Source organism: Polypterus senegalus, chromosome 2 (assembly GCF_016835505.1).
Source record: "Polypterus senegalus isolate Bchr_013 chromosome 2, ASM1683550v1, whole genome shotgun sequence".
Classification (NCBI taxonomy): Eukaryota; Metazoa; Chordata; class Cladistia; order Polypteriformes; family Polypteridae; genus Polypterus; species Polypterus senegalus.
The window spans coordinates 272,130,388-272,151,555 of record NC_053155.1 but is presented as its reverse complement, the minus strand read 5'-3'; the positions used below and the strand labels follow the sequence as shown (position 1 = coordinate 272,151,555).

Sequence of the window (21,168 nt, the reverse complement as noted above, 5' to 3'; positions counted from 1 at the left end):
ATTAGCAGTACTTTATGATAAAGTTATACAAATTGCAAATTTGGCTACAGAACCTGTGTATTTTTTATCATAACTGATGATATTGTTTAATGATAGGAGGGCCTATTGTACACCCAAAAGGTCACTCGTTCAAACCTCACTTTGTGACCCTTGGAAAGTCATTTAAACTGTAAATTCTAAAATGGTCACTATATGTGTGTGGTCAGACTGATTTGGGTTGATTTTGACCATAAAACATGCTATATTAATATAAACATATGGCAGACTGCATTTTACCCTCAAATCGGGTAGCCAAGCTGTTATTCACCTAGCTTATTTAATAAGCTCTTGGGAGTGATATGTATTTTCTGTTTTATTAATTTTTATAACCATTAAAACTAAATAGATGAAAGCATCCATGAGGCAAGACAAGTAGCTTATCAGCAAATGTCTGATGATTGCTATGGACTTTACCATAATGTATTGCCCTTGACCTGTCACCACTGTACAGCAATCCAAACAGCACAATGTCAGAAAAAACAAAGACAACAGATATGGTATTTGTATACTATTATGTACATATTGTATAAGGTATTGGTGTCTTTAATCTAAATACACCATGTAAGAATATATTGAGCTTATATTTTCTCCCAGAGCATTGCAATTCTTTCTTTAGTGATCCCCTGCTTTCGCCCTCCTTTGCTTACTTTAGGCTTAGTCTGCTCAGGCTCTTTCATGGAAAAAAGCCCCTCGATGTACTAAGGGCTATTTTTAGGAAGAACAAATGTGAGTTATGGTAGGAATCCCTTTGCAAGCAGCTTCCAACACATTTCACGGCTACAACCTCAAGACACTTCCCAGCACAAGTGATCCATGTAGACACAACGATACAGGAGTAGCAGAAAGAAACTTTTCAAGAAGTGCAAATCAGTGTACTTCACTTGCACATTGCCAGCTGTGTTCTTCTGGCTGTAAGGTAGGAGAAGACAAGTTTTTAAAGTGTTTATGTAGGAATCCTTTTTAAATGAATATGAATATTACAGTATTTGAAAACAAAATGCTGCTAAATGAAAACTGAAAGTACAGTATGCATACTTTTATGGTTGATTTAGAAAAATTCAATCCTTTCACTTTTAAACAGTGCTGAATGTTCTTCTAATATTCAACAGGAAAGTATGTTTTCAAAATTGAAAGGTATCTTCTAGATCAGGGGTGGGCAATGTCGGTCTTGGAGTGGCTGCAGTTTTTTATTCCAAGCCAGTTTCTTAATGAGCAGTCATTTATTGCTGATGAAGCACTTATTGATTAAGTGTCATTTTGATGCTTCATTTTAGTGTTCTCATTTGTTAAGGTTCCTCACACTTAATTGCTTGTTTCAATCTTAAACAGCTGCATTCACTGTGTTTTAATGGCTTCTCATTAGCAAAAAGATGTAAATGACAAAGCAGCCAGCAGTTCTCTATCTAACTTGTTTCCATTTAGATCTGTGTGTGTTCATCATGCTCTGTTTAATTTAATAAAGCACTTAATAGGAAATTTGACAGATTGAAAATGATCCATTTTAGGTTTCAAATCATTTGGATGATGTCCTTGGAAAGGAAAAAATCTGTGATATAAGAACCTTACATTGCAGGCAAACAAGCCATAAAATTAAATAAGGTCTACAATTGGCAAGAGATTGGTTTCTAATTGAGCAAATGGGTTGGAAAGAAAACCTGTAGCCACTGTGGCTCTCCGGGACCGACATTGCCCACCCTGTTCTAGATATTTGTGTATGTGAATTTCAAAGAGCGATTTTTGTGTTTAGAATTGCTGCATAATTAAAATTACATATCAATTTTCAAAGGTTTCTCGTCTGGAACACCATGCATCAAATTTTGTAAAACTGTCTGACGGGAGGAGTGAGGAGTGTGGTCTGTTTCAGCAACATTTGGTGCAGGGTTGGGAATACCATACCATATTGCTGGGTGCACTTACACACTGTGTCCAGCAGAGAGCATTGGCTCTGCAGAAGGACCAGGTTCAGTTCTGGGAGTCACACTATGGAAAGGTTATTCTGTTTATGGTACCAACTCAGAGCCACAACAGCAACAAAATAAACACTGCAACACCATCGCATATCAATCACAACACAAGCAATAAGCTAATTCTTAGCTTATAATAAAGAACTTTTCAACATGCAAATTCACAATCAGCATCTGCACCAGGAGAACCCTGACAAAAGATGAAGTCAGCAGTTAGCTGAGATGTTCTTTGTGTTGTCTTATTTTCTCCAGATGATGTCTGTGCAAACAGAAATTTGGATTGTGAGGTTAAGGAAGGCAACAATTCAAAAGTCTATAGGTTGAACAGTTCAGCATCTGTTGTGCTCCCACGTGTCTGGGATCCAGTAGTTGTGGAGTTGGGGGTATGGTAATACTTTAAGATAATATTGTTTTGGTACAATAAACCAATTAATCTATCTTGGAGCTTCTCCACCCCTTTTGTAGAAATGTATGTAAAACAACTTTATTGACAATTCTCAATTTATATACTGTACCACAAAAATAAAAGCAAAAGACAAGCACAGTAATACAGTGATAACAGTAACAAGCAGAAATAAAAAATATATACTCTATATTGCATATGAAAAAACAACAGTTCATAGGCAGACTATTTAGTTCAAATCTTATTTAATGTATTATTTACACATATATTAACATTTGATACCCTAAGGATTCTGAATATAATCATAGTTTGCTTCGAGAAAATGTAACTCTGAATACTTTTTACCTCCTTTCCCATGATGCCATTTTGTTTTTTATAGGCATCATGAGTTTTTGGTGTGGCTGTTGCTGCATTGTTAGGTAAACAGCCCAGCTGTTAGTAACTGTAACATCACAAGGACATGGGTATAAAGATCACAGACAGCACTTTATATCTAATGTATATTAATTTACAGAAAAATAACTAAAGAATAGTGTGTATTTATTTAGTTAGTGATCCTGGTAAACAACTTCTGATCTGCATGCCTTTGTCTATGACATAGCTTGATTTTATGATTTTAGCTTGATGATAGTGTTTAATTGACTTCTGGTTTATAAATGTTTGATTGTTTTGTTAGCTCAGATCTCTTCTTCAGGTTCTTTATTTTAAATTTCTCTGTTATCTTCTCTTTGTTAGAACAGTGACATATTAATATCGTGATGTTTCCTCTTTCAGTTATCCCCAGCAGGATGCAAAATCACTTAATATTAGTTAGGTTAAATTCATGTAGGCCCTAGTGTCAGGTTTGTTGTTCTGACCCCCACTACCAACAGACTATGGGTTTGTTTTGCCCTCTTGTTCTGGCTACTCATTCTCATTTTGTCTCCTGGTATTTTGACCCTTGCTATTCATTTTTGATTGCCTGGTCATTTTTTCCTTACAATGACTGTCATGCACTTGCTGTGTGCTTAACAATTAAATAGAAAGACCACAGTGACACAGTGAAAGGTATTGATCTTCACAGCTGAAGCCACAGATTAATGTTAGGTATAGGTAAAACTGGTCTGCCATGCTCTGATTTTACCATGGCCGATAAATAATTATATATTTGATGGAGGATCCAAAAGGAACTGCAAATGAAAAGGATTTGCTGTAGTGTAGAACATGAGCTGGGTTGTAAGACACCCTGGTGGTAAATGTACTGGCATTGGAAACATTTCCAGTGTCACAAAACCACAATCAATAGGGGGTGCTAATGTAATGGATGGAGACTCATTGGCTTTATTTTGGGTTCAAAGGGTTGGAGTTTAGATTGAGAGTTCCCCCTACAGGCCACAACATGTGAGGAATTTATAATAAAAGCAAAAAATTGGAATGTGATCTCAAAATCTCTTTACCACTATATACTTTACAACATGCATGTATATTTCTTTGTATACATTGCTGGATATTCCTCAGTTTACATTAAAACATGATATTTTGTGTTTATGTTGTATTTCTGTTATTCATAGCATAATTATTGTATAATGTTGTATTGTATAGTGCCGACATCTTATGTGAAAATACACACGCTAAAATATACTGAAACTGAAATATAAAGCTGAAATATAAAATGTACAAATATCATGCATAATATTAGTGTCTAGTGGCTAATTAATTGAACTACAAGCCAACTCAAAACAAGTTACTCAACATACAAGTACTGTATATTTCATTTATTATTATTTGTAACCCTGTAATTTCTCTAAGAATTGATAAAGTTTCTATCTATCTATCTATCTATCTATCTATCTATCTATCTATCTATCTATCTATCTATCTATCTATCTATCTATCTTATATAGCACACTTCACATGCTTGAAGTGCTAAATATATCTGTTCAGTACTATAATAAAATTTATATCATACTTAAGTGCATGAAAGACATTAATTAATTAGTGCACATTAATATTTTTTTTTAACTTAAAGCCTCCAACTTGCATAAAATGTTTTCATTATAAAATAATTTCATAATCATATAGTAACAATGACAAAATACAATAAACTGTTTCAAATTTGAATTTAAATTATAATGTATGTCTAATTCTTTGCATTTGTCTTCTTAAATCACAATTTTTTAAATGCTAGGATTGAATGGTGAGCAATTGTATCAATCAATTACAACCAATTCATAGCCAACATTTATGATAATGATGAATGATAAACTAATGTGTGTGCGGAGTATAATCATGTTTTATTTGCTTTGTGAACTTAATAATATCTCAATATGGGGTCTTCCATGGATAGTAACAGTAACTCGAGAATAATCTTTAATTTGGATGCTTATTTGTGTCCCTTGAGGGCTGTAGGCTTTGTTGCAATAGGGACAAGTCTTAATAGGGACTTGTTTGTTTCTTTTATTGAACTGTTGGTTGAATTAACTTTTTGTTTATTGTTTCCTGCACTTTAAGGTAATGGTTACTTGATCTGATTCCTAGAAGCTCATAGTGGCTACAGATTTTCTTTGTTGCAAGTCCCTTATTTAGAAATCAATAATTAGAAGGCTTGTTGTAATGTATTTGTTCACACATACTGTGAAAGCAGAATTAATAAATTGTGTTGGGTAAGCTATTATTTTACACACGGAAATTATTTCAAAATGTCTTTTAAAAGACCTATCATTTACTTAAAATGAATACAGATCCTCTACTGGACAAAAAACTATGACTCACACTTCCACTGGCTATATGAAATTAATTATGAACGTTATTAAAGTTCTCTGATCAAATAATGTTGAACTAGGTTAATTTATCTCACAAGCAAACAATTATTGCAGAAAAAAATGAATCCCACATTTTGGTTTTAAGAAAAAAAAGAAGTTAATTATACTAAGAGTTCAAAAAGCAGATGTTGCAGACCTCCAGGAATGAAATCAGCAACTCCTTGTTGAATATTAAATACCATCTAATATACGAGGGTCGTCCCAAAAGTAATTAGCTTATTGAAAATATAAACAAATGGCTGACAATACTGAAATGCACAGAATTTTAACTGGTTCTTCTATTTATTGTCTCACACCTGAATGAAAAATGACATCTGTTTCAGTCATGTATACTTAATTCATTTTGAGAAAATGGCTGATAACACCATGTTACTGTATGGTGACTGGATTTCTTATGATGAAAGAAAGTTCATCCTAAGCTAGATGAAAATAGTAATCAAGCAGACAGTGATATTGAGAGTCCAAGAGAATAAAAGCCTCTGAAATTAAGCTGAATGTGAAAACAAAGTTCAATTCAAACAAAAAGAACAGTGCCCAGTAAAAAGCAAAGAGGGCTTGTGGAAAATGTATCTGCATTACTGTCGAGAGAAGCAAATACAAACTGCAAATGCAGGGGTATATCATTTCTGCCAAGAAAGTGGAGTGCATAAATTGTAATGAGTCAGTCAGATAATAACAAGCTTATTCTCAGTACAGTGTCACAGAAAAGCCAGATTTTTTATATACTCTGCAAGAAATGGAAATTGTAATACTATAAAGGCAATATCTGATTTCCATCAAATTTAGCACTCAATATAGACTCATTTTATAAAAGAAATCAGTAAGTAGTAGGTCTACAATTAGCTAGCTGGCGTGCATGAACAAAATCAACTATTATATGCAGCAAGAGTAGCTTGTTTAACACAGTTTCACATTTTCTGTGGTTGTGCTGGTAGAACAGTAAATGTGTAACCCAGTGGGCACTGCTCAGTGCTGGCATATTCTTTAATGGCACCCCACATAAATAAGCCTATTTGTAAAGTAACCTGTGCTTAGAAAGTATGATTTTCAATTAAAGAATTAAAATCAAGTGCCGATACTGAACACGCTTTCAGTGATCCTAGTATTGGTAACATCTATTTATCCACATCCAGCTTTGTTACATTTTACAATGTATTAATTTGGTGAATTAAAGTGAATCTAATCTAATCTAATAAAGATATTTTCGTTTAAAACATAATGTCTTATAAACTAATTATAAATATAGTTAAAAATGACTGAAAACAACATGCAACTAAAACTCACAAACAGAAAGGCCTTGCAATATGTAAAACAACACATAAAAACATACACATGTATAATATTTCAACATTACGTTTTGTCCCAGACAGTTCCAGATTCCACTGTTCTCTGTCAGCCTCACTCTGCAATGGATTATGGTGCCAACAACTTTAAAAATCACCCCAAAATACCTTAAAGATGTGAACATGATGTAGGCTCCTCATTGGCAATGATACCATATGTCCAATCCAGGGTACAGCACGTGTCACAACAGAATGTGAAGAAGAGCTAAAAAATTGAAAAAACATAAACATTGGCAAGTGAAAACAACAGCTAGAGCAGTATGAACACCCTCAGCAGCAACTTGAATAAGTCAAAAATATTCACAAGACAGCTGATAGATAATTAGAGAGCACTTTGTTTTTGAAATTTCTTCATCAACTGGGTACATTTAAAGGCTGAGACAAAGACAGCCTTTCTAATATTGACAGATAGACCATTTCTGAGTTTGGGTGCCTCTATAGCTAAAGGCTTCACCTTCTACAGAAGTCTTATTTATTATTAACCTTTTAAGTAGACCTGTATCTCAACTGTGTTCCTCTGTTCTTGATGAACTCATTCTAAAATAGTAGTCTCGATCCACTGTACTAATTCTCTTCACACTTTTAAACACTTCAATCATGTCACCTCTTAAGCTTCTTTTGCTTAAAGTAAAAAAGCTCACCTATTTTAATCTTTCTTCATAATTCATTCCCTTTAGCCCTGAAATCAGCCTAGTCGCTCTTCTCTGGACCTTTTCTAGCGCTGTTATGTCCTTTTTGTAGCCTGGAGACCAAAACTGAACACAGTATTCCAGATGAGGCCTCACAAGTGCATTATAAAGGTTGAGCATAACCTCCTTGGACTTGTACGCCACACATCATGCTATATAACCTAACATTCTGTTTGCCTTCTTAATGGCTTCTGGACACTGTCTAGAAGTTGATAGCTTGGAGTCCACTATGACTCTTAAATCCTTCTCTTAAGGTATACTCTCGATTTTCAGACCTCCCATTGTGTATTCAAACTTAACATTTTTACTTCCTATGTGTAATACTTTACATTTACTGACATTAACTTTCATCTGCCACAAATCTGCCCAAGCCTGTATGCTGTCCAAGTCCTTCTGTAATGATTTAATGGATTCCAAATTATCTGCCAATCCACCTCTCTTGGTATCATCTGAAAACTTAATCAGTTTGTTATTTATATTCCTATCTAAATCATTTATATATATTAAAAATAGCAATGGCCCCTAGCACTGACCCCTGTGGAACAGCAGTCTTAAAATCAGCCAAATGCTGATAAGGTTCCTCGTACCATGACCCTCTGCTTCCTGTGTCTGAGCCAATTCATGTGGCATGTTATTAAATGCTTTCTGAAAGTCAAGATAATAAAACAAGAAATCTCTCTTCTGAACCCATGCTGACTGTTCAGTAAAACTCCTATCCTTGCCATGTGCTGCTCAATCTTATCTTTAATAATTCCTTCCATTAATTTCCCTGTGATGCATGTTAATCTTACTGACCTATTGTTGCTTGGATCTGTCAAGTCACCCTTTTTATATAACAGGATAATATTTTCCATTTTACAGTCCTTCAAAAACTCTCCAGTGCACAGTGACTTCCTAAAAATATGTGCCAAGGGTTTATATACAGTATGTACTTGCTAGCCTCCTTAAGAACTCAAGGGTAAATATTATCTGGTCCTGGTGATTTGTTTAATTTCAGCCTATTTAATCTGAGCAGTACTTCTCCATCTATCCCATCCATCCATTATCCAACTCGCTATATCCTAACTACAGGGTCACGGTGGTCTGCTGGAGCCAATTCCAGCCAACCCAGGGCTTAAGGCAGGGTTCACCCTCTATAATTTCTAAATTCTTCAGTACCTCCTTAGTAGTCACATTTACCACCGAGAGGTTATCCACTTCATCACTTTTGAAGACCTCAGAAAAAAGCAAGTTTAAAGTGTCTATTATTTCACTGTCTGTGTATTTTAATTCCCCTTTACTGTTCCTGATGCACTTCACCTCCTCCTTGACTGTTCCTTTACTGCTAAAATACTGAAAGAATATCTTAGGGTCTTCTTTCACCTTACCTGCTCTATTCCTCACCAACTGTCTTTTAGCCTCCCCAATATCCTTCTTAATGGTTGCCCTCACTTCACTTTGTAGTCATTAGTCTTATATGCCTTATAAATCTGTTTTTTCTTTGCAGATTCTTTTTTAACTCTTTATTAACCCACTTGTGAGTTTTTTTTTAAATGTCCTATTCATTCCAAATTTAGGTATGTACCTGTTGTGCATTACATGTAAAACATTTTTAAACCTGTTTCACTGCTCCTCAACTGCCTCCACATTTAAAAGCTTATCCCTCTCTATCCTCCTTAGACTTTACCGTATCTGCACAAAATTTGCCCTACCGTAGTTCAGCTTAACAATTTTAGTCTTTGAATCCACACTCTTAAAAAACACTGAGAATTGTACTATATTATGGTCAATTGACCCTAGTGGTTCAATCACCTCTATACCCTCAATTCTATCCTGATTATTACAGAATACTAAATCCAGACAGGCTTCACCCCACATTGGTGCTGTAACATACTGTGCTAAAAAACAGTCGCTGGTTACTTCTAAAAACCTGCTCTTGAGCTTCAGCATCTGCAAGGTTATCCCAGTTAATATATGGATAATTAACTTCTCCCATGACTATAATATCCCCTTGTAAACTTGCCTTTTTGATATTACTAAAAAGATGTTTATTGAAATTACTGTCTGCATTGGGTGGTCTATAACACACTCCTAAAATAAGACCTCTTTCCCTAATGCTTTTCAGGCAAAGCCACATGTCCTCACTAAGATGGGGCTCATCATCCAACTGAAGAGGACTTGCATTTAAATTCTGTTTGGCATAAACAGCTGCCTCACCTCCTTTTCTGTTCTGTCTATCCTTCCTAAAATATGTGTATTCTTCTATGTTACACTCATCCCCTAACATTTTATTTATTTAGCCAGGTTTCCGTTATTAATATAATATCGTAATTATGCTCTGCTACATACAGCTCCAACTCATCTTTCCTGTTTTTGATACTTTTAGTATTAAGGCAAGCTATTTTTAATGTGTTACTCCTTCTACATTTAAATGTTGGGTTAGAATTTACATTACTATGCATTTACATTACTATTTCCATACTGTTGTTTGTTCCTCCATGTATAGTTTCAAACCTGGCCTGTCCTAGACTCCCTGCCCCCCCATTCCCTAGTTTAGACAATCCTCGACTAGCCTACTCATACCCAATTCATTGGTACCCCTCCAGTTCAGATGTAACCTGTTATGGTGAAACGGGTCCTATCTGCTCCAAATTCCACTTTCCATTATGACATTTCTTCATCTGACCAATGTACTGAGGGAAACTCTTCCCATGCTTATCAGAGACCGCTCCCATGTTCATAGGGAAACAAAATCCAAATGAACATGTAGAGAATGACTTTTTAAATACATGTTGTGCCAAAGTGCTAGAAAGGACAAAAGATGCTCCTCAACTTCTTTCTCACTTTTTTTTTCAATAAGTGATGGGTATGTGTTCTTTAACCGTTTGCTTACCTGATCAAGACAATGGATGGGTCACCACAGCCTTCCATGTTTTGTTAAAACTGTTTAAACAACAACTTTCTCTCTTCAGCACAACAAAAAGGCATCTTTCTAACCATTTCAGTTTAAATTCCTGGTTATTTTTAAGTAATATAAAGAAAGAAACAACTACAGAGCAAAAATGTATAGCAAACATTTGATTTTAGGTTGTTTTCATCTCAACTAACATTAAAAACAAGGACAACTGCCATTTTCCAGCTTAAAATATACAAGGTAAAACTACTTCTGTTATGTGACTGAGATGAAATAAGAGCAGAAATGTTTCATAAAGATTAAGATTTTTTAGATAGAAATTGAGTTGTGAGGTTACAATCTTCTTTAAAATTGTACAAATACAATGTACATTTACTCTTTATTAAAGAAGTTTGACTACTGCAAGTAAGCTTTTTCACAAACTAGTTAACATTAGGTATAATAGACAATAGTAGGTTTAATTTTACAAAGTTTGTAGAAAATATTACATATTATGAATTTGAATGTTCTTTCCTCCCTTGAATAAGAGATCCAAGTTTCACTATAAAATAGTCTCCCTATCTGAATATCCATGTAACAGTAGAAGGTCAGCCAAAGGTCATTTAGAATCCAATATGGTTCTTGTCTTTCCGTATGTTGTGCCTGCTGCTTTGTGCTGTAGTTGAACGTGCTGAATGTGTTTGACTGTATTGTACAGCTGCAGTACACTGTATAAACTGAATACATCTATGAAATTAATTTTTTGCATATAGTCTTTCTGGGTTATATCAAACACTGTTTCACTTAAGGCAGTTGTGATTCTGAGCAAGTTCTATAACCTAAAGCTACTTAAATAAAGACATATACAGGGATGACATTGGGGTGCATTTATTAGCACTGCTGTCTCTTAGCTCTATTGGCCTGAGTTAATTTTCTGACCTGGTCCATATGGAAAGTTTGAACATTCTCCAGTAACAGTGTGGGGTTTTCTCCTGGTCCTGACTATTCTTTCTACATATCATATTTAGGCATGCTATCTATTTAAATGCTCAATTTATGAATAAATAAATAAACATGAGTGTGTGTGACAGTGTGCCCTGTAAAATGCCTTATGTGCCTTAAAATGTGGGGTAATATCCTCTTCTCTAAAACCATGTAATGGAGAATTATAAAAAATATTCCAGGAATATTAGAAAACCTCCAAAACCTCACAGACATATAGTTTAAGTTAATTGGCAAGTCTTTGGTTGTCTTTTTTGCCCATACAAATGATGAATCTTCCTCCACCACCAAAGTCTCAGGCAGATTTAAGCAGGTTTTCCCCTTCTGTTTTCTTTGCTTCATCCTCTGTGTTTCATGGTAGGAATATCTTTCTCATAATGATATAGACTGGTGCTTCCCAAACTTGGTCCCACTGGGGAGCCACTGTGGCTGCAGGTTTTTATTCCAACCACCATCTGTTTTTAATTAGACTCCTGCGCTAATGAAGTGAACTGTTACTTCCTAAGTTCTGTATTTTGGGAATAATATAGAAATTAGAAAACTAAGCTTGGTAAAAAAAAAAAATATTAAAAGGTACCAAGCAGTAATATGGGAATAATGTATTTTTTTTCTTTTTAACAATATTTTCATCTTGATTTTCATTCTACATTTCCAAGTGTTCTGATTGCTTAATTTATTATCTACTAATTAGTGGGTCTGACGCTAAAGTTATTGCAGCCTTTCAACATTCAGTGTTGTTTACCTGGCTGTCAGTTCTGTTTGTTTTAAATTATCATTATTAGGATATAATGAAGGGTGCAAACTGCACAAAATATCAAAACAATAGGACAACAAAAAAGAGAGGTAAACATTTATAGCAAAAGTAGAAATATTTCTAAATGTGTTATAAATGTAAACGTTATACTGCTGTGCTTTTTAAAGGCAGAATTAGAGAAGGGAAAGAAGGCCATCTAAATAAATGAGATCAATTATTATCACTAATTGTGAATTTGGCTGGAATAAAAACCTGCAGCCGCAGTGGGTCCTCAGGACCAAGTCTGAGAACCACTGATGTAGACTGTTAGGGTTATGTCGTATAATACAATAGTGGCACATAAAATACATTTTGGTTTCATCAGAATACAGAATCACCCTTTGTTTAATCTGAGAGTCTCCAACATTTCTCTTGCCAAACTGTATTTAAGATCTGAATGTAGGGCTTGTTAAATCTGTAGCTTTTTGAATTAAATTCAAATTTGTTTAGCACTCAAGTATTAATTGTTGTGTTCAGGGTTGCATGACTACTGTTCTGTTGTAGCTGTAGAACCCATTGCAGTCAAACTTAAAGATAATCAGTCCCAGTTTATACTTCCAGTCCTTCCATTGTTTACATTAGCCCCAGGTTGTATCTGAAATTCAGTATCAATTCTGAAATTGTCTTGGTCACATTCGGAGTTGACTTTTGGAACAGATGTTCTCTCTGTTGGATAGTGACATATGACACACAAACAGGTACATTCAAGGTCTTTAGGGGCTAAACAAAAGTCTTAGCGAAGACACAAAGTAATTTCTTGATGCAAGAGAGATTCTTTTTATATGGTACATTAGCAGGTACTGTATGGTTACATTTTTCAAAGATGAAATTGAAGTCAAGACGCAAAATGATTTACAGATCTTGTACAGTTTCATTTTAGCAATACAGAAGTGCCAACTTTCAAATGTAAATATAATGTCCTCCCTTAAACACTTGTGTTCATTTGTGGACAGGACATCAGGTGTCAACAGGTAGTTTCCAGGCAGCATACAATGTATGACAGTAGGACCCTCAAGTTTTGGATGGCATCCTAGTGTACTTACAGTATATTCACAGATGCGCTATTTATTTGCTCTGTTCCTTTAAAACTGACATAGTTATACCTGTAGGGATTTTCAGTGCCTTGAAAATTTTCTTATACATTTCTGATGACTAGTCTTACTCAGGTATGTTTCAGTGCTTTTTCATTTTCATTATGACACTATCTTAGTAGATGTAACAACCAGCAGTGAGACTTGCCAAAGAAAGATATATTTAACCTGAACATATCTGAAATAACTGTATAATTGTCGACTTCGGTAGTTAATTATAAGGTTTTTCAAAATACAACTGAGTGTTGTTGCCTCTCATCAGTTTTGAGTCTGTCCCTGAGTAGAGAACATTTTCTGCTGTGGATTTTTTACTCCAGATTTTCTCCAAAACCGCAAAGACATATATTGTAAATTAACTGGCATCTCTGAAGTTGTTTTGTTAACATGAGCATGCCATGTAGTTTTTGATGATGTAGCCCAGAATGTGCTCCTGTTCCCTTTTGATCCTAAACATTGATCAAACTGGTTTAAGGATTAACAGATAAAAGATTTCATTCTGTAACTCTGTAACATGTGAAACAGTCTTGGAGACCTGGAGGGTAAATACTTTTAATTGCCACAATGCATTTATGTTTCTATAAGAACTGCTTTTTATCATGCAGACATGATTAAACTAACAATTTACAAAAAGTACTGTATATTATTAATATATTTTTGAAAGGTTGATTTTGTACCACTTTATGGTAAAGCAAAAAGTTTGTGTTATATAATGTTTTAGTTCATACCGTGACATTGTCAAACCTGCCTGATCCAATTCAGAGTCATGGGGTGCTAGAGACTATCCAAGCAGCATAATGCATGGAAGGAAGCAGCTCTACACGAGACACCAGTCCATCACAGGACCCCAGTTATACATGCATCTACACTCACACACAAACACTCCTAAAAATAAACGTGTCAAAGTGGATCTTCAGAGCAATGCCATAGGTGAACCAAACCTCAACCAACCGATGGTAGATGGTTCCAGAAAAAAACTTAATATAGTGCATAACAGGTTCCAAAAATAGTGATGAATAGATAATAATAGATTTGTGAAATACCCATTGGTTGCTGATTTTTAAAAGGACTCTCACTGTATACAGTAAACACAGGCTAAATTCAGGTTTCCTTGATCTGTTAGTATCCTGCTAGGTAGCCTGCTATACTTTAATGATTTCTGTATTAGGAATCTTTTTATGTGCAAAGACCCCTTCACAGAATGAAATGGTTCTTTGTCAAGCAATTGCTCTATAAAGAACCACACAACACAGTAAAATGCTATTAAAGAAACAAACTTTTTAAGAGTGTGCAACGACAATTTTTAGCTACGAATTAACTTGAACAACAGTGTGTCTTTGAGAACATGAGAAGAATAGCCATTCTAATGGCTGAAGAATGATGTGTAAACTGTACAAGAACAACATCTGGGCATGAAATTTGAGCCCAGGATGCTGCATGTATGAGGCGGAGGTGCTAACACATTTAATTACATAATGTACAGTGTTGATACTTATTTTTTACATGTTACTATCTTTACATACTCACATTATTGCTAAAGTTTATCTTTTCCTATAAAAATACTTTTTTGCATTCCCTTACTATTTTCAACTTAAAGTGCTCTCAGCTTGCTGATTAAAGGATACAGCATTGTTAACCCTTTATCCAGACTTCTGGGAAAGTGAGTAATTCCCAAGCTGTCTAATTACTGCATATGTTGAGAGCTGGGATTAAAGTTTTTTAAAGTCTGTCAAAAACAGCAATCATAAATTGTTTTAAAGTTTCTTTTTTGGTATGGGAAGTATGGAAACTCTGACCCAGTATCTGCCCAGTATACTGAGTCTTTCAAACGTGCTAGATAAGGGATGTGAGCTGGTACAGACAGCTGCTCATCTGACTTCACCCTCCCTGGGATATTTTTAGCAGCTGACTACTGTTCAGCCTTCTCCTTAGGGTGGCCAGCATCACACACAGTTACATTTAATTAAGAACTGCATGGAAGTTGTTTACCTTCTGGGTTCAGCTGAACTGGTTATTTGAAGGCTGCTTCTTTTCAAACATCCATTTGGAGTTTAGGTTCACAATTTACTTTCTTTTCCGAGTAGGAGCGAGCAAAAAGGTAAGGTTAATGAGTTGTAGTCTTGACAAATGTAATTAATTCAAAGTTGTTTGTTTTTTCAGATAACTTCATAGTTTTGAGCATATCTTGTTAAATGATTCTACAGCAAAAAGAAAAGCAAGCAAGATAATAAACATCCTAAAAATGTACATTTTAAAATCATACTTTTCATTTGTAATTTTTTGTTAAACTTTGTGTGATACTACTTACTACTAAAAAATGCATATCTCAGGTTTTACTTTTAAAATATATCTAATATTATTGGGAAGATAAAGAAAAAGAATATTTATGGCATACCTGTTAATAGGCCAATGGACATTAACTTCATAAAACTTACCATCTGCAAAATATTAGCAAATTACAAATAATTGTATCTTAGCTTAGATTCTCAATGGACATATGCATATATAATCAGTTTTGGAGTTAGCCTCAGACTTCATACAGCAGAGGCTATGTGAACAAAGACATACTATGGAAAACCAAAGAGTTGATTTTTAGTTTTTTTGTTTTTACTTCTAAGGACCGGTTTCTACTTCATGCTCAGAACACGTATGCGCGTGCATCATGGCCGCTATGCGTTCCCAGCATTCATTTGACGTATCCTCTGAGCACGTCCTCAGAAATTATGATAACTTTGCATGCCTTTTTCTGCATCATGATGTAAGAGATAATTATTAAAGCTGATTGGTTGAAGTTAAGAGACTATTCCAGAACAACAACTTTGATGTAGTTCCAGGAACAACAGAAACCTCAGGAAATCAGATCCACCAGCACTGTAAGGAAAATTCATCGAAAACATGGACACTCTCAGAAACATTTTATTTATATAACACATATACATACTAAAATGTAGCTAAAAGTGCTTTGTAAGTAGTAAAAGAACAAAAAAAAAATAAAAGTAAAGTAAAAAAATCTAGAAGTGGAAGAAACCTAATGGAGGTGAATGTAAATTAAATCTCAAGTGAATTCCCGTAGTATGTATGTATCTAATAGTTATAATAGCAATGTTCAGTGTCAGATTTGACTACATATGCCAGAGGTGTCAAACTCCGGCCCTGGAGGGCCGCAGTGGCTGCACGTTTTCATTCTAACCATCTTCTTAATTAGTAACCAGCTTTTGCTGCTAATTAACTTCTTTTGCCTTAGTTTTAATTAACTTGATTCAGGTCCCTTCGTTGTTTCTTTTTCCTTAATTAGCAGCCAAACAATAAGGAGACACAGAACAAATCACCACATAACCAGCTCACCTGTGCCAATCACACAATATCTAAAAATAAAGAAAGATGTCGGTCTCATAAGGCTGATCTCTCAGGTCACCAAAACATTTTAATGGTCTTCTTAGTATGGGAACCAGCCTCGGACACAGACAGGCAGACAGCGAAGGTTGAAACACCACAACATGTTTATTCATTCTGACACTATTCACAATGCCGTACACAACCCAGTGCCCCTGCACCACACACCCTCAGTCCATATCTCTATCTCTATCCAGTCTTCCTTTACCGCCTCCACTCCTCTCCTCCGAGCTCTGTCCTCTTCCACCTGACTCCAGCCACTAAATGGAGGGAGGTGGCCCCTTTTAAGTCCACCCGGCAGTGGTCCAGGTGCCTCCTGACGAGCTTCCAGCGTCCAGGGCTTCTCAGGCATTCGGGCGCAACCCTGGTGGAGACCACGGGCCCCTATAGGGGTGAGCTTCCATGCTCAGTTCCCATGGCCCCCATACCAACCAAGGCGGCTGCCCTCTCGTGGTCTGGAGGAGGCGTAGTCCCTCTCCCGGTCCTCCCAGGCTTCCCGGCTGGGTACCACCCCAAAATCTACAATTTTAGAAATATCTGCTGTGGCAGAATGAAAGCATCAACATTAAATAATGGGTTTAATTAACAGCAAGAATCAGCTTCTTATTAAGAAACTGGTTGGAGTAAAATTGGTTGGAGTTTGAAGCCCCAGTTTAGCTGGTCATCTGTTGGCATGTTTCACCTCTCATTTCTGTTTGGCTGTCATTTAATGAAGAAAAGAATTAATTCAGAGCACTGAATCCTTAAAAGCAGGGCTATTAAAATGAAGGAAAAAGAAGTTAATCAGCAGTGGAAACTGGTCACTGATTAGGAAAAGGGTTAGAATGAAAACCTGCAGCCACAGTGGCCCTCCAGGCCCAGAGTTCGACACCTCTGACATAAGCTATGATCAGATGGGCAGAGAAGAGATGAAAATAAATACTCCAGCCATTGTGGAAACTAGAGAAAATATGGCCAAAAGACTACACCATCATTCCAGAGCATTCTACAATACATAAATAGGGTAAAGTTGTCCATATTGACAACTTTAGATTCTTTCCAAATCAAAGGTGCAAAGTACCTAGGCTAGGAAGCAGTGGGGCAAAGTGCCATTAAAGGATAGGAGAAAATAAAAACAAAGGCGATTTACCTTGTTGTTGTGAAATTAGTTATTAACTAAATAACTAAAATAAAAAGGGAGTATTTTAATCTTTCACAGTACATTAAGTATGAATACATTATGGAAGCAACTAATAAAATGTACCTTTTACCAGCTTTTGTGAATGTCCAACAGTAATAGTCTCAAGTATTTCTATCAGTGAGATATTCCTGATTTTCAGTGCAAATAACAAGACACCTTCTAAGTTCTTTTATGCCTCACTTACAGAGCATTGAGTAAGATCAGCAATTACAAATAGGAATGTAAGGGAACAAGACATCCAAAATGTAAGAAGGTACACTAAATGCGGGAAACTCTCATTGTGCTCTGACTGTTTCTCCCTTTGCTGATTAGAACTGTAAGTCCCAGTGGCAATGTGGCTGGAGTTTTCAGTGGTGAATGGTAGTGTTATCAAAATTAGGTAGGCTCTACATCAGTGCTGAAGCCCTGTTCCCATCATACCTTCTTAGAATATGCCCATCACAACTGTTGTCTAACCAAAAGCAGAAGAGAGAAATGAATGAAGGGCATGATGATAGATGCCCTTCCAGGAGGGGCACTGTAATTGTGCTGGTTGAATGAAAACTGAAAAATAGGTCAAAGAGTTGTCATCAAGATTGGGACATTATTCCCCTCAACATTCTGCTGTGGATCTTTTTGTCACTCATATGGACAGTTTCCTGTTAGACAGGGATTATTCAGATTGTTGTATTTCATCCTGCTCTGTAGAATGACTTCAGCTGGGCATTATGGGGTTAGTAAGTCAATGAACTGCCATCAAGTGACTTTCTACTTGGGATATTTTTAGAACATTTTACAGATATACTGTCATTACTGTGACCCTTGTAGTGCTGAAAGAATCCTGTTGAACAGTTGCACTCATTTGCAGTACCAAGGGAGTGGATAACTAATGTACTTATTGGCATGCTCTTTCCACTGACAAAGTGGAAACAATTTGATATCAGACCTGTGGGTTACTTCATTAGCTAGGCAGAAATGTATGTAATCCCCTGCTCAGAGGCTTCTATCATTGAGGGGCAGATGAAAATTCACACTTTTTGAGGAGTTACACAGTCATCTTTAAACTATAGGATTGACCAACTGGCAGTCATGAAGATCCATTCACGTCCCCAGCATTCTGCAGACTGAGAGAGAAGTTTAATCTTGGTCACCAACTGGAGGGACGTCACTGCTGACCCTTATGATGGGTCACCACTATCTAGTAATGTAACCCCAAGACATCAAGGACTGCATTCATCAGCTGATTAGAAGCAATTTACTGCCTATTCCAGAAATTGGATTACAGCAGCCATCACAGAATCCAATCAGTGTAGGTAATATAAGTGTTCAAACAATATCTGTCAGAATGTCAATACAGTTCTGTGAATAAGTTAGATGTCAATATACAAGACAAGGTACTCACAAAGCTATATTTAGTTAATCAGAATTGCCTCCCACCCTAAAGCAGGTGGCACACCTCATCTGAAAGTAAAAAAATTTGCCTGCCATTGACAGTTTGGCTTTGTACAAGAACAGAATCCAGTGGCTCAGAATGCATAACTTCATGAAGGAGTATCAAGTTCAAGATCCTTCCCTGTGGAGCTATACATTTTTGTTGGGATTTCTAAGGTGGACCAGTGTGATGATGGACAAAATGTGAAACTGAAGGAAGATAGCAAATTAGTTTGCTTGGGAGGACCTTAGACTTGATTTGTAAATAGGTTAACATTTTCTTACAAATTATTTAGGATGTTTCCAAGTTTACTCATGATTATTATAATTAATGTTACCTGTTATGTGCTCGAATGGTGGTTCCAGTTTCACTGTCTGTTTTATTGTTATTGTGTTATGTTGATAAGCGAATGGGTCTTCACAAAGCCAAGATGGATATGGGCCCCCTGAGGTTTTTGGCCCTTGACTGTAGTTAAGCTCAGATATTTAATGATTTTCTGAGACTGAAAAGGGGTTTTAGTTTCAAATGATACAGTTTAATGTCCGTTTCAAAAATGCTGTTTCTTGTTGAATGGATTATACTTTTTTATTCTAACAATCATCTTGCCTAATGTTATAGCCTTTTTTCATTTGAAGTTTTCCATTTTGAAACACTTATTTTTTCATTTGTTCAGTGATACATACTGTATTTTATTGCTCCTCTGCTGGCTACAACTCCATTAATCCAGCAGACTCCCAGTGTGTCAGCTAGGATATTATGTGTTGCTCAGCCTTTCAAGCATATGTAAAAAGGTGCCATTTGTTTCTGTATCTGGGTGCGTCTCACATATTCTGTTGCCAGACACAGTGTGAACCATATTAGGCCAAATGGTTTGTATACAACACTCCACCTCCTGAGACAGTAAGAGGCCATGAAAGGCTTCATGTGAAGCAGCTCACTTACAATATGAACATTATCTGCTTTTCTATCTGTGCTTAGAAGCTTAAATACTAATAATCAAATGAAATAAATTACTGGAACAGAAATATATATATATTATAGCTACATCTTCAATGCTTATATTAATTTCAAAAAAAGAGTGGATTTAACTCAAGATTGTTAAGTATCATCGGGATATTAAACATGTTTCTTACTGTTATGATTTTCAAATACAAGATCATGTTACTCAAGTTCATGGCAAAAATCCAAAATTATATTTTTCCCAGTTTCAGACTACTGCATTGAATTGCAAAACAATATTAATGGCTGTAGAGCAGTAGACTAGAACATGTTTTTTTCTCCTATTTGCTAAAATATTCATGCATACTATACATCTTTAAACCCACTTAATTTAATTCATGGCCATGCAGATTTATAACCTATCCCAGCAGCCCTCAGAGCAAGGCAGAAAAAAACTAAGCACAAAGTGCCAGTCCACTGAAGGGCCCACTAACACTTTGGTCAATTTAGAGAAGGAAAATTGGAATATTAGGGGAGACCCGGGTACACACATCAGAAGAACATATACATTTCCACAGATAATAATCAGGTGCAGGACCCTAACCCAGAACACATACACATTGCACATACTGCACAATTAAAATCTGAAATCAAGCTAAGAACTAGGTTTACATAGTATGACAGGAAAACACCCTCATGGTCTTCCTCTACAATATCCAGAAGGACACACAAATTAAAACAGTGGTTTGTTTGTTAAATTTAAAGCAGAAGAGGGAGATGAACACAGGGAGTACTTATAATAGAAATCAAAATAGAAACTAGGGACATTACAGACCCTATGGGCCTATATAAACAGTTGGTGTTTCTAACATGTCTATCAGGTGGGGAGTTTGTCCTGTTGTTGTTTAAGACGCAACCAAAAACTCCACCTTACATTTCTTGTCTTTCTAGCTCAGTTGCACACTTTTGTTCTTGTCCTCTTCTTTGCAACAGCTGAATGTTCTTCCCTAGTTTTTCTCCTAATCCATTTTAGTATAATTCCCAGTCAGGTACACCCAGCCTGAACTCCCTATGATGGTCCGTGGTTTCCCTTCTGCCCTTACTGGGCCTAAGACTCAGTCACCCTCTTAATTACAAATGTATCTAATCTAATCTAATCTAATCTAATCTAATCTAATCTAATCTACATTCCCTAGAAGAAGCAACACACTGTTGCCCTCTAGCAGACATATTGGACATTAGATCCTACCA

The 21,168-nt window shown here is 35.9% G+C and overlaps 1 protein-coding gene across 4 annotated transcripts in view; it reads left to right on the top strand.

Annotated features, from left to right (window-relative positions):
• Window positions 1-723: 723 nt before the first annotated feature.
• The window catches only part of smpx (small muscle protein X-linked), a 65,058-nt gene continuing 44,613 nt past the window's right edge, over window positions 724-21,168 (top strand). The window contains exon 1 of one of the 4 annotated variants that reach the window (XM_039745573.1): window positions 724-955. In XM_039745573.1, the coding sequence (XP_039601507.1) occupies window positions 773-955 (183 nt within the window). In that variant the 5' untranslated portion in view covers window positions 724-772. Of the gene's footprint in view, window positions 956-14,927; window positions 15,093-21,168 lie in introns of those variants that run through there. The other 3 variants (XM_039745572.1, XM_039745574.1, XM_039745575.1) reach the window with 3 other exon arrangements.